The sequence below is a fragment of the Ochotona curzoniae genome, unplaced genomic scaffold (assembly GCF_017591425.1).
Source record: "Ochotona curzoniae isolate NIBS_2020 unplaced genomic scaffold, NIBS_Ocur_1.0 scaffold_4701, whole genome shotgun sequence".
NCBI lineage: Eukaryota > Metazoa > Chordata > Mammalia > Lagomorpha > Ochotonidae > Ochotona > Ochotona curzoniae.
The window spans coordinates 63,753,086-63,768,332 of record NW_024467122.1 but is presented as its reverse complement, the minus strand read 5'-3'; the positions used below and the strand labels follow the sequence as shown (position 1 = coordinate 63,768,332).

At 39.0% G+C, this 15,247-nt stretch overlaps 1 protein-coding gene across 2 annotated transcripts in view; it reads right to left on the bottom strand.

Annotated features, from left to right (window-relative positions):
• RNF111 (ring finger protein 111) overlaps positions 1-15,247 on the bottom strand; it is a 65,009-nt gene that overhangs the window by 8,192 nt on the left and 41,570 nt on the right. For both annotated transcript variants that reach the window (XM_040970193.1, XM_040970192.1), the window contains 5 exons: positions 14,747-15,066; positions 11,587-11,845; positions 6,740-7,088; positions 4,640-4,765; positions 3,765-3,891 (listed from right to left, as the gene is read on the bottom strand). In XM_040970193.1, the coding sequence (XP_040826127.1) occupies positions 3,765-3,891; positions 4,640-4,765; positions 6,740-7,088; positions 11,587-11,845; positions 14,747-15,066 (1,181 nt within the window). The remainder of the gene's footprint in view (positions 1-3,764; positions 3,892-4,639; positions 4,766-6,739; positions 7,089-11,586; positions 11,846-14,746; positions 15,067-15,247) is intronic.

Here is a 15,247-nt window from a genome sequence, read left to right as displayed (position 1 = left end):
TTCATTACATAAACTATCTGCAACTTTCCTTCTGGCAGCATCAACACAGTCCACATATAATCCATCCTGCTCCGCCCCCTCAGAGAGGGGTAAAGTGTCTATACCTTCTCTCACCCGGAAACTCTTCCTGGTTCCCCTTGTTGTAGCTTTTATGGTTGAGCTTTCCCTCTCTGATACTTAATCCCCATCACCTTTTCTCATGTTCTCAGTTCTCCCCATCCTGGATGGTACTCCTTACTACTTTCCATTCCTCTAGATGTCTTCAAGACATCTCTAGTAGATTTCTGTCCCAAATCAAACTTTCTCAAGTTTCCTAAAACCTAAATAACTCCTTAATCCCTGGAATTACTATCAATTCTACTTCCAACTTTCCCTTCACAGCTAAGTCTATATTCCCTGCCCCCACACTTTTACCTTGACTGTAAGCTAAGAAGTGCCTCATCTCCATCCTTCACCATTACTAAAATCACTCTATTCAAAATCACTAATAATTGTTCCAAAACATACATATTCAACACTTCTCAAACTTGACCTTTCTGTGATAAGAAACTATGAGCATGTTTAAAGTACTGTACTATCATTTTGAAACACCCTTGTCACTCACCAACGTTTAAAAATGTCACTTGACACTTGATTTTCCCACAGATTCAATTATTTCCCACAGATTCATTATCTCTATGTATTTACAAATCAAGAAACTTTAACCAAGCTATCTATGGACAGCGAACCATAAACTCCAATTTCTACTTGGAATGCAACCTTAATACAAAGTTTCTCTGATTCAACATATCTAAAATCTAACAAATATTATCACTGCACACATTTAACCTTTGCTAAAATAAGGTCATGACCCTAAATGAAACTCAACGTGTCCTACTGTCTTTATGCCAACTACATTTATTCAAATATTTCCCAATCATTACTTTTTTTTTATTATAGTGTATGTGCATATTTTATTCCTCATATCCTTATCTACACAGAAAGGTAAGAGTGAGGGTGGGTGGGAGCAGCCTTCAAACTACAACATGACTAGATACTCTAAAAGTGTCAATGTTAAGGATGAAATTTTATCAACTGCCATAACAAGGATAGAATTGGAGGTACTATTTTAAGTGAAATAAAGCCACATGCTACTTGATTTCACTCGTATGTGCAATCTGAGAGTTGACTTCACAGAAATTACAAATAGAATGGGGACTATCGGTGGGGGAGGGGGAAGGGTGGAGAGAAAGAAATGGGAATTAAGGGGGCCAGCATTGTAATGTAATAAGCTAAGCTTCCCATTTGCAATGCCAGCATCTCACAAGGGCATCAAGTTCAAGTCCCAGCTGTTTCATTTCTGATTACATTCCCTGCTTATGTGCCAAGGAAAGTAGCAAAGTAGGACCCAAGTCCTTGGGTACCTGTACCCAAATGGAAGAACTGGATGAACTGGCCCTTGCTGGCATAGTCTTGGACAATGAGGCCATCTGGAGATGAACCAGTATCTCTCTCTTTGCCTCACCTCTTCTTATTCCTCTCTTTGTTAACTAACTTTCAAATTAATAAAATCTTTTAATATTTCTTTATTATTGGAAAGTCAGATTTACAGAAAGAAGGAGAGACAGAAAGATCTTCCATTCCCCTGGTTCACCCCCCTAGTGGCCGCAACGGCTGGAGTGGAGTTGATCCAAAGCCAGAAGCCAGGAGCCTCTTCTGGGTCTCCCACGTGGATGCAGGGCCCCAAGGCTTTGGGCTGTTCTGCACTGCTTTTCCCAGTCACAAGCAGGGAGCTGGATAAGAAGTGGAGTAGCCAGAACACAAACCAGCACCTAAATGGAACCATGACACACGCAAGGTGAGGATTTATCCACTAGGCTACTGCACTTGGCCAAAACATCTTCATTTTTTTTTAAACACTTTTTTTTAATTACAAAGTCAGATACACAGAGAGGAGGAGATAGAGAGGAAGATCTTCCGTCCCATGATTCACTCCACAAGTGAGCGCTACAGTTGGTGCTGTGCCGATCCGAAGCCAGGAGCCAGGAACTTCCTCCAAGTCTCCCACACGGGTGCAGGATACCAAAGCATTGGGCCGTTCTTGACCACTTCCCTAGGCCACAAGCAGGGAGCCGGATGTGAAGTGGAGCTGCCAGGATTAGAACTGGGGCCCATATGGGATCCCGGCGCATTCAAGGACAGGACATTAGCCGCTAGGCCACAACGCCATGCCCAAAACATCTTCTTTAAAAAAAAAAGTTAACAGAGATAGGAACTTTGGGGTTTCTATTGCCAAGTAAACTGACTAAAGATAATGACAATGCACTATATTATTTTTCTTAAAAAAAAAAAAAAAGAAAGAAAAAGAAATGGTGAGTGTTGTGCAGATGCATCAGGTACACTGAAGACTCTGTCTCTCCTCATCACTCTGTAATCCTGCCTCTCAATTCTCTAAAAACAGCAGCAAAACTACGATGATGCTGAATGTTTCACAATGAAGAAACATTTAAAGTGCCTGAAGAGAAAAAACACATTTAATCTAACTGGACATTATACAGTAAACACATTTAAAGAAATATCATGTGGTACCCCAAAATTAGGTACAATCATATATGCCAGAAAAAATACCACTTGGATTTTTAAAAAGTGTCAGTAAGATCAGGATATCGCCCCTTCAGTGGTTTCTGAGTTGCACTTTCTTAGCAGAGCAGCTTTACTTATCACCACTTGACCTTTACTCTCGCGAGATTTAGAAATATCACATTATTTGACATTCAGAACGCTTTAAAAGTACATGAATCTTAAAAAATATTTTTTCTTTTAATTTGAAAGGCAGATTTAGAGAAGACACAGAGAGATCCTCCATCTATTAGTCCACTCCATAGATGGTCACAAGAGCAGAGCTGAACCTCCAAGGCCAGGAGGCTCTTCTGGGTCTCCCACGTGGGTGCAGGGTCCCAAGGCTTTGGGTCATCCTCTGCTGCTTTCCCAGGCCACAGGCAGGGAGATGGACTGGAAGTGGTATGCGGTACAAATATAAAAGAACTTCAGGGCCTGGTGCAGTAGCCTAGTGGTTAGTGTTCTCACCTTGCATGCTTGGGATCCCATATGGGCGCCAGTTCACGTCTCGGCAGCCACACTTCCCATGCAGCAACCTTTTATATATATCATATATATGAAAAGGCACTTCAAAAAGTTCTTGAAAAAACTGGTTAAGGATGTATTTATTTTAATACCACAACATTTTGAATTCCATGCATATACTTCTCATAATGCAGGTTTTGAATAAACTTCTTGAAAATCTCTCATGGCAAACTCAATAAATATTTGCTACAACTGTTCTTTAGTAAACATGCTATCAACAAACACTACATTTAGTTCAAATGTCAGGCAAACAATTAGAATAGTTCTTCCACAAAAATAAAAAATAAAGTATGGCTGCAACAGAAAACATACTACATATGGCAAAATAAAAAAATCATTTATCCTTTGAGAGTGAATAGTAATCAACTAAATATACAAAAAGAAATTTTTTTTTAAACTTTAAAAACATTTGTACACTTTGGTGCACAAACAATACATCTTATTGCACAAATTATAAATATAAATTTCAATATTACCCAGTACCTTTTATAATACAATTTGCACCTAACAATTATTCTCAAATTCCATTAAACCTTGTAAATACTAATATATCAAACAAAAATACTTTCAACAAAATAATTTAGAGAAGGAAAATTTCTTTAAGAACAAGAAGCCAGAATTTTGAAACATTTTCATGTTACCATTAGAGGAAGCGCTCCTAACTGCAAGTGATGAAGCCGAGGTGGTGCATGGTAGTGGGCCAGGTGGGGGTGCAATGCCCCAGGGGTATAGGTAGCTGCAGTCACTCCAGCTTCGATTCCCAGTTCCCTGCCAAATGATGAAGACACGTGAACTTTTAGTCCTCCTTGCAGTAAATACTGACACCCCAAACTACTAGGACACATAGATTATGCAAAAAAAAAAAAACACTGTGCTTCCAACTTTATTACCAACAGAAATAGGGTATACTGACATTTTCATCTGAAGTTTCTTCACACAGAGCTGAGAAGATAATTCAGCCAAAACAATTTAACCAATAATTCCAAGAACTGAATACAAATGTAGGAAGCATATTAAGTTGTGAGAAACAAACTTGGTTTAGGGAGTTAACTTGGTATATACAACCTGGAAAAACAGGAAAAAAAGCTCTACCCTGCTCACTTACCCATGGCATCTAAAAATGTCAATTCCAGAGATGCAGAGAAAAACAGTGTTGGTTAGCGAAGGCTAGGGCAGGGGATCAGGGCAAACAAAGATGTCGGTCACTGACAAAGTTTACTTACAAGATAGGAATACATTGTGGTGTTCTATTGCAGAGAATGGTGACCCCAGTTAATCATGTGTTATGTATGTCTATATACAGACTCAAACATCACATGCTTCCCCCAAAATATATACATAATTATTTGTCAATTAAAAACCGAACAAAATTATTTCTAGAAAATAAAGTCTCTACTGCTTGCCGTAGCTTGCTGCCCTACAACTCAAGCTTCTACTCTTTCCTCATCCACAGGCAGTGATTTAGTAATTTTATCAGACACTAGTGAGAGTTACTTTAAGCAAACTAGATACTGACCAGGCAGATCTCTCCGGAGCTTGGCGGGGATGAGAGGACATAGTCTGAGGCACATGAATGTGATGCCCATGACCATAGTTCGGGTGCATTCTATGTGGATGGGGTGGGGGCCGCTCATGTGCCCGCCTGGAAACACAGAACACAAAAAGACCACTGGAAATAATTGAATAATTGGTTATTTCTTAATGTAGAAAAAACAATCTAGTATTACATATAAAAATGTACAATTTGTTATAAAATATATATTAGAAATAAATCAAGAAATGAAAACTTCATCCACAAATTGTTCATTTATTCCAATGCCATGAATTAAAATATTAACCAAAAAAAACAATTTTAGCGTTAACTTATATATTTCTTTACAGAATTTTAAAATGATATGCAATGCCTATAAATTAAAAAACAAATACCCAGCAAATTCTACAGACATTAAAACACACACACACACACAAATATATAAACATATGAAGCATGAAAATGGAAACTATTTTCCTTCATTCAATCATATAAAAAACATCTTAACTGGATGCAAGCTGAGAAGAAAAACAAATTTTGTTTTACCTTTTGCATTTGTTTCAGAATACATGCAGTGCACATATTAGGAAACATACAGCTACTTTCATATTATATTCTGCATCAATTTACTGCATTTTCTCTTCCAAAGGCAGTTGAATTTATAATTGCAAATGGTCCTAAAACTCTAAACAAAGAGCACTACAAAAAGTTTAGTTCCGGGCCCGGCGGCATGGCCTAGCAGCTAAAGTCCTCGCCTTGAACGCACCAGGATCCCATATGGGCGCAGGTTCTAATCCCGGCAGCTCCACTTCCTATCCAGCTCCCTGCCTGTGGCCTGGGAAAGCAGTGGAGGACAGCAAAGCTTTGGTATCCTGCACCCACGTGGGATACCCGGAAGAAGTTCCTGGATCCTGGCTTTGGATCTGCATAGCATTGGCCATTGCACTCACTTGGGAGTAAATCACCGGACAGAAGATGTTCCTCTCTGTCTCTCCTCCTCTCTATATCTGACTTTCCAATAAATAAATAAATCTTAAAAAAAAAAAAAAAGTTTAGTTCTTTTTTGACCATGTAGATCTGTCTGGAGCCCATTGAGGGTATGAAAACATAGTCTAAAGCAACTAAGCAACTGAGTATGACCATGTCTTATGGCTTGAGTACATAATATTTGCAATTCAACTCTTCTCTATTCTTCAAAAAAATTTTTTATTTTACACAAAAAGATTTTCCATGTTCACTCTTAAATGATTTCAAATTATTTTCCAGCTACTATAGTACATGACTGTATACTGGCAACTTTGTATTCAAAGGTTTACTACATGGAGGCAAATTTTAAGATTATATCCAGATTCTTTAACTACACGAAGAATATACACAAATGCTAGATCATTAACTAGATCATAAGTTACACAAACATTCAGTGTAAAGGACAGAGCAGTTAAGATTTTTGGGACTACAGGATGTATAGTTTGTTAAACTCAGCTTTCACAGGATGAAAATCATCATAGACTTTGTAAATGAACAAGTGTAGTTGTTTAGAATTAAAACATCTTTGTCACAAAAACAGGCAGGCAAGAACAAGATGGCAGTTTGCTATCCTGAATTTGGGGGAAAAAAAAAGCTCACTTATGGTTTTTTTAAAATTTGGAGAATAGAGCATTTTAGTATTTAATTATATTAAAAAACAAGGAAAAATTCTTAATATCAGTTTTCAAAAATTCCATTTTAGATCTTGTTCCTCAGGATCTTCAACTCTGAATCAAGCTTTAGCTACAAGATATTACAGAAAGACGAACAAGAGATTAGTATGCAGAAGGAAATGATCTGGCATCATATGATAAACATGGTGTGATTTCATTCAATATTCTGATATAAATTATTTATATAACACAAAAATATTTATTATTTGGACCCTCAGGTTTTTACTTAACATAAAAACTTACAGTTCAGGATAAGGCACAGAGCAAGATTCTGATTAGGAAACAACCAATTTCCTAATGAACCAAGGATTCAGTATAGCTAAATTATTTCTAAAGGCTGAAATAAAAAAAATCAAAAGATTTTTTTTAAAGATTAGGTACATACGTTGGATGCTGCATCATCCTCCTCCTTTGAACTTCCATCCTCTGCATCACTTCATGAGGGTGCAGTCTCTGTGCTGGAGGTGCTGCGGCTGGAATATGGTGGGAAATCGGTTGGTGTGTGGGAGGAAGATGCTGAGGAATTGGTGCAGCTGTGCTGGCTAAGTGAGTTGGAGGTGGAGGTGCCACAGGATGCGATGCCGCATGAGAAGATATTTGAGAATGGAAAGCATGTACAGGATGAGGAATAACATAATCCACTTGAGGTGGAGGCTGAGTCTGAGGTGGTGGGTTTCCATGAGAGTGTGGGCAGGCAGAAGCTTGATGGTGAAGTGGTCTTGTCAAAGAAGCATCTGTAAGTGAAATATTTCATATATGTTACAAAGGCACCATGCAACTGAGCATATACTGTTACTACACATTTTAAAATCTTATTAGTAAATTTAATTTTTATGAATAACTGTATCAGCTCAACCTTTCTTATTTGAGTAATACTGGAGATCTTTTCTCACATCAGTATGGATAGTATCATTCCATTCAGAGCTTCCCAACATTTTTAGAGGAATACAAAGCACTAAAGAAATCACAACCAATAAAAAACTGGAACCAGTTCTGTTTACATGACCCCTCCTGAGCAGTCTTTTTCATGAATACACATGTTTACAAACACACACACAAACACACACACACACACACACACACACACACACACTCATACACTCAAAGCCAATTTTGTAGAATACATTCATCTAAGTAGTTGTGAGCTGGAAAGAATAAATTCAGATACTCATTGACAAAACCTCCTTACCAAAGACTCCATAATCAAAATTTTCACCAACAATTCACAGCAATGCTTGCTTACTCCCCACATTATCATTAAATATTGTCTGATAACCTACATTTCTTCTCAAAAATATGTAACAAAAAATATTTTAAAATGCTAACGGAAAATGTCTATGATTTTTTAAAAAAACTGTACGAATTTCAAAACTTTTCTGCATAAAAATGTTTATTTTCTTCATCCAACTTTCCATGAATTTTTTAGAAGTGCCAGCTATTTATGATTTTTCTTATTGATAAAGTACCAGTACTCTCTGCACATATGAAAGTGTTATAGTATCAGGATGTAACCATCTTTCAAAGTGTCTGTTTTTCTTTCTACTTGAACATTTTTGCTTTTTTGCAGTCAAACTGGATAAATTTTGGAATTAATATCGAAATTTGATTTTCCTTTACAATTTACTGGTAATAAGGAGTTGTAGACAAGCAAAGAATCTGTGAACCTTTCTGAACAGAATTGGAAAAACACTTGCCTTTTGCTGCTTTTACTGCTCCCTGCCTCACGTCATATTTCTAAACCTACAATGTTTGCCAAGAAATGTCTACGGAAGATGGCCCTTAGTAAGACGGCTCCCCCTATTTCATCACTGCAGACTTCATGTTTCAAATTGATAATTAAAAAACCCTCTCGGGAATATACATCTCTGTTAAAGATCCAGGCCTCCTTGATACAAAAAATATTCATCTTCCCCTTAGATTTCATTGCAAATTTTGGTGTATTGGAGGATTCTTGGGGATCTGGGATGAAGTTATACACACAAAATGCTTTTACAATGAAAGTAAACAAGCTTAGCTCTAAAATTTCTCTCAGTAGCAAACTGATTTAGAAACTATTTCAGTATCATATTTTTCAAAGTACAGGAACAGGAAAAACCATATATACTGGCTTTTTTCTTTTTACTTTAAAGACTTACTTATTTATCCTGAAGACTGATTTATTTTTACTGGAAAGTTGGATATACAGAGAGGAGGAGAAACAGAGAGAGGAAGATCTTCCATCCGTTGATCCACTCCCCAAGCGGTCACAACGGCCAGAGTTGAGTCAATCCGAAGCCAGAAGCCTGGAGCTCTTCCAGGTCTCCCACACAAGTAGAGGGTCCCAAGGTTTTGGGCCATCTTTGATTGCTTTCCCAGGCCACAAACAGGGAGCTGGACAGGAAGCGGAGCAGCTAGGACACGAAATGGTGCTCATATGGATCCCGGCACGTGCAAGGCGAGGATTTATCCACTAGATTATTGTGCAGGACCCACATATTGAATTCTTTATAAGAGGAAATTATCAATTAGGGGCTAGTATCATAGCACGCTAGATTAAGCTATCGTTGTGACACTGGCATCCCCCATTAAAGTGCCAGGTTGAATTTTGGCTGTTTCACTTCTAATCAGGTTATGCTCATGATATAGGAAAGCAGCAAAAGATGGCTCAAGTCCTTGTGCCCTTGTCATCCACAGGCCGACCAGGATGGGATTCCTGGCTCTTGGATTTAGCCTCAACTTGGCTGGACTATTATGGCCACTTGGATTGTGAACCAAAGGATAAAAGACTCTCTTCTCTCTCTAGCTTACTGCCTCTCTCCCCTTTTCTTCGATTACTGTGGCTTTCAAATTATTGTTTTAAATGACCAATTCAAAAACAGCATAAACATCACAGCACTGCTTACACATTGAATTTTCCCACTTGTCAATGCTTTGCAAAACTGTTTCTGAACCTGTTTCCTAATTGACACTTTTACATTTTAAGGTGTATTACCAAAAAGGTAAACATACTATCAGTTTCACTGACATTGATTTTATTCTAGTTACACCCACTGGATTAATATTTTTGTTTTAATTTTAATTTTGATGTTGTTTATAGAGGATGCACGCTCAGGAGGCTCACTGATTAGGGTTCAGGCATGGGGGAAGGTGGTTTGGACAAATGCTTCCTTTTCTTCCCTTTTCTCCTGTATGGGTTGACAGGGGAGGAAAAAGGGGACGGGAGCTGCTACCAGATGCCAAACTACATCAGTACTCAGAGACAAGAGATGTCCACTTGATGTCATCATAGAAACCCCAATATGGAGAATATTCTGAGGAACATTCTTTTGAATATTTTTGGAGGAATATTCTTTGGAGAAGAATATTCTGAATATTATCTGAGTGGCTTTGATTATTCTCAGACACTGTTGGTTTCATTGTTCCAAGGTTGAAAAAAGCCTCCCAAGTCCACTGGCTGGCAGACTACACCCCAGTGCATCCACTCAGACACTTGCTGCCAATGCTCAGCAAGGAGAGTTGTCCAATTTGTTCTGCTCCCCACCTTCTAACATGGTATTTGTTGTCAGCTGCAGGCCCAAATGAGCATGCCGTCTTGCTTCCCACATGCACCTGGGCATACTGTCCACTGAACGGGCATTAGCAGTCAAGGAGGCCCAATCCTGGCATATGCATGTGCTCCAAGGTCAGAAAACAAATCCTTTTGCATGTGCCAGCCAATACAGGGTCTGGTTCAGTCTGTCACCCGCATCAGTCTATGCACACTAGTGACTATTTGCCTGGTCAGTACTATCCTATGTAAAACTACCAGTGCTGCAGCACAGCCCAACACAGTTGACCACAGACCTGGCCCTTACAAACAGCAGCAGGAACTGCAGCATAGTTGGAGTAACTCCCAATAATCCTCACCAGGTCAGGCCTTGGCCCCAGCTCCTGTATGTGCCACCATGTTCAGCAGATTAATCCTGTCCATGCTGCATCCTATACGGGCTCTTGTATACACCTGTGGATGTTGCAGCTTAGCTGAGCCCACACCACCACACAAACCAGATCATATGTATACCGAAGGGTTGTCCTACCTTGCCTCCCCCTCAGCTGTGGCTCTCATGCATACCATTGGGAGCTGGAGTCCAATGCAGTGCCCAGTTTCCTTACTAGGCCCAGCTCCAACCTAGATCTTATACTTTCCAGGGGTACTGCAGTTCAGTCTGACACGAACTGCAACCTGTCCCTGCAATTGCCAGTGGATGCTGCAGCAAAGCCCAGCCAGTTAGCACTTATCCTGGTTCTTACGTACACCAGCAGATGCAGTGGCCTGGCCTAGTCTAGTCCTACTTCAAACCCAGTATACATGCAGGGTGATGGTTGTTGCAGCCCTACCCAACCCAGTCTGCCCCCAGTTTCAGCACTCAAGCTCACCAGTGGTGGCAGTGGCCCAGAAGGGGAGAACTCGCCACTCTTGCCACCGGACTACATGTGCTAGTGGGTGCTTGGCCTGTCTCACCTTGGCATTCACCTTGGTTGCTACAGCCTGGCTCTGCCCAGGATACCCCCAGTCCTAACTTATGCTGGGGATGCTGCAGGGTAGCACAGAATTTTTTTATATTATTGAAACAGAAGAATAAATTCCAGGAACTGTATAACTATGAATGAGAGCATTCCTTGTATATGACCAAAGCAAAAAACAAGTTCCCTTGCTAACTTCCTCATTTACTCCAGCACAAATTTTCAATGTTTATTACCACAAAAAGCTTCTAATCTATAACAAAGTAGTAAATATGCTATAAAACTTAAGATATATATTTCTTATACTCAAGGAATTTCAATTTATTTACAAAAACAGTGACTGGTTCTAAAACTGACTGTTCTATCTTAACTACCTGAAGTAACTAGATATAAAAATATTTTTTACCTCACAATTCTTTTTTTGTCAAGAACTTCTCATGATCCAAATTGCTTGAGCACTCTTGGACAAAATATACTTCACTTTGACTAGAAATACTGAACTTTCACATTTCTTTAGTTACCTTAAGGAATAAATCTAAATTCCTGAAACCTTCCTTTTATAAAAATCTAAGGTAAAACACAATGTAGCCAATTTTACAGAAATAAAAACAGGAAAAATTCTCTAGTATTAACTGTGATTAAATACTAAAAACAGTTATTAATTAGGATTAATGAAAAGTTATTTCAGAGATGAATATATAATATTTCTCTATGTACTTCTACTTCTTTGCCCATTACATTTATACTTACAAGGAGGTGGCATATAATGCCGACATGATGAGAGAGAAGGCTGTGGAGGAGGCTGGGGCTGGGGCTGTGCAACCATGCTTGATCCATAACCATCTATTGACAATGGTTGACTAGGGGCAGCAGCAGCAGCCTGGTGCCCAAAGATTGCAGCTCGGGATGAAGAGACAGGGCAACAGGGGTCAAATGCAGAAGCTCCATGAAAACCACCACTCCCATGACTTCTGATAGCACTGTTGCTCAGGTCTACTGGCAGTGCCTGCTAACAGTGGCAAAGAGAAAAAAACTGGATTTTATCCTTCTAAAGTCCCGTCAGAGCATTTTTTAAATGTTACACTGTAAATATATTCCTAATGCAACCTAGAAAAACATAATCTTAGGACTAATTTGAAAACAGTAAAGATTCTTAGTGTAAAGATATTATCTATCCAGGGCCAGAAAAAGACTGTATTATCTTCAACTGTGAAAACTACAGTAGCTTTATATTGAAAATCTAGAATCAATTTTAAAAATAAAAGATCACATCAAAAGATGTTTCATTCATATATTGCTTAAAGTCTATTTCTCATTTGCATTATCTACATCTTAGAAACTTTAAAATCATTCCATTATCTTACAAATCTGAACAGTAATTTAGGATTTCTTCAGAAAAAAATCACACACACTTCAATAGAAGAATGGTGGACTTTGTTGAAACACTGTATTATTTTAATATGGGGGTGGCCCAGCGCAGTGGCCTAGTGGCTAAAGTCCTTGTCTTGAACGTGCCGGGATCCCATATGGGTGCCAGCTGGTGCCCTAGCAGCCCCGCTTCCCATCCAGCTCCCTGCTTGTCCTCCCAGCAGAGGACGGCCCAAAGCCTTGAGACCCTGCATCTGTGTGGGTGACCCGGAAGAGCTCCTTGCCCCTCTTAGGGAAGCTGTGTGCCAAATAACCAGTCTCATGCCCCCCTTCCCACTGAGCTGCTGTTGCATTGTTGCATATCCCAGCTAATCTGTGGGTTTTGTGGAGCCTGTGTGAAGTCTCTACCTTACTGTATTATACTGCAGGCAAGACTGCACTCGCCTGCAGATGTGGTGTCTGATTTTGGCACATAATAAAACACGTTGCAGCAGAAAAAAAATGGTTCTGGTCATTGAGGTCACTTGGACAGTGAATCATTGGACAGAAGATCTTCCTCTCTGTCTCTTCTATATATGTCTGACTTTGCAATAAAAATAAATAAATCTTTAAAAAATAATAATATAGGGGAAAACAGTGGGGGGAAGATATCAGATGGAAGGGGGAAATCCCTTAGCCTAAGGAACCGTATCATGACAAAAATATTATTCACCACTGAAAACATTAAGGTTCTAGATAAAAACCTATCTTTCCAAGTTCCCAAACTTCAGTGCATACTACAAGCATTCATTTGAAACTAATTGTACAAAAGTATTTCTTGAAAATAACAAAAAATATAACACTATTTAGGCTAATCGATGAGTTAAGTTCTGCCTCCTAATTTTTCATTTGCCTCCTCCTAAAATTTAAAAAATAAAATAACTGATTCCTTTGAATCTTAAACTACTATCTTTAAAACACTGTTCTATGTTCACCTTCGTGACCACTACCACTACTGGATGCTCAGGCTCTCACTGTTCTCGAGTTTTGTTTGCAGTCCAAATAGCCTCTACGTAGAGATAAGTAAATGGTTACATTTATTTTATACCAAAGCTTACGAAAGAGTGACCAATGTTAACACAGCAGATTAAGCAACAATCTGCAGTGACTGCAGCTATGTACTGCTGTTGGAATTAGAGATGCTCCACTTTCTTTGCAGCTCTCTGTTAATCTGCCTGGGAAACAAGAAACTGGTCAAAGTGGTTGGGCCTCTGCTACCCATGTGGACACTGGAATGTTGCTATATGCTTCTGGCTTGCACTCACTTGGGGAGCAAACAGTGGATGGAGGGTAGATCGTTGTCTCTCCCTCCAAATATGCCTTTCAGACACATAACTGAATCTTAACAAACAAACAAAAACCACAAAAGAGATTACAACTATTAGATTGGGTTGAAAGAAAAATATATACGCAATTGAGTTCTTAAGCCTGTTGCATTATCTTATAACTCAACAACAGAATAGTTTGTGAGTGACCGGTCCTACCTTTGGCAGCTCTTTAATAGGAAGTGTAAGAGCCACAAATCTCTACCTTTTTCCTATTATTGCAAAGCTTCCTTTCAATATAAATGTCGAACAAAAGCAGTTTTACCTTTAAAACAAAGCCTTTTGTTTAGTTTTTCCAGATGTTAATTCATTTCTAACAGGTAACAAAGATGTAGAAAATCAGTAATACCTAAAATTATTCCCAGAACCAACATAATATCTAAAATCTCTTTAATCATATCTTCTACTAAATCCTTTCAATATCATCAACTAATTTACTTATTTATATTTTTTGTAATGACATTTCAATTCTCCATAAACTGAAAATGTTACCTGCTCCTGAAAAGCTATGTTTTAGTTTTGCACCCACAAAGGCTGCACATTTTTCTTGATGAATGGAAGTTATAGAAAAATCCCAGCAGGAAGTAGCAGGGGAAACACTGAGAATTTTAAGTTCTCTGAATTAGACATTATAACTTAAAAAAAAAAAAAAAAACATTTACTTGTTTATTATTGGAAAGTCAGATATACAAAGAGAAAGAGAGACAGAGAGACAGAGAAGAAAAACTTCAGTCTGCTGATTCAATCCAAGTGGCCACAACAGCCAGAGGTGAGCGGGTCTGAAGCTAGAAACTTCTGGGTCTCCCATGTTGGTGCAGGGTCCCAAGGCTTTGCACCATCCTCCACTGCTTTCCCAGGAAACAAGCAGGGAGCTGCATGGGAAGCAGGACCGCGGGGACTAGATCTGGTGTGTACAAAGCTACTAGGCTAGCATGCTGGGATCGACACTATAGCTTTGACATTTAGCATCCCAAAGATCAGAATCACCTATATTTTAATCAAAAACACCAAAACTCATTCCATAATAAAAGTGATTTTTAGATTCCTAATTTTCAAAATTTTTTTTCACCATCTGAAAAATCTTAAAGAGTTCATAAAACTTATCCCACCCAGTTCCCAAAGGTATCACAGCTAAATGTAGGAAGGAAGGAAGACTGACTCTCCTTAAATTCCCATACCTGGTCATGGTAGCTAGTACCAGAGGTACTGTTTGTTCCACAAGGTGCTTGTACTTGTGCAGGTCTTTCCACAGGGCAAGTAGGATCAGTAAAAGGAGGAGAAACTGCAACAGCTGGGTGAGGAGTATGGTGGTGGTGGTGATGATGTTGAAAATGGTGACCATGCTGTTGAAAGCAACTTGCATGTGGATGTCCTAACGCATGGTGACTCTGTGATGACCCTCCACACGGTGAGTGCTGAGGACAGCAGGAAGGTAATCTCGGCATAGCAGGAGGGCCAGTTTCTGTTACAGCACTAGATGCAGTTCTCCTCGAGTCATCTTGGAATAGAAGGGGAAGGAGCCAACAATAACTAAAAGTTTGCTACAAAAACAGGCAGCATATATAAAGAGTAAGACATGTTTATGAAATGATGGCTTTGTAAATAATAACATAATACAAGGTCACATTCTTAATCTATATATATTTTCAGCAATTCCTTATTACGCCACTTTAATTTAC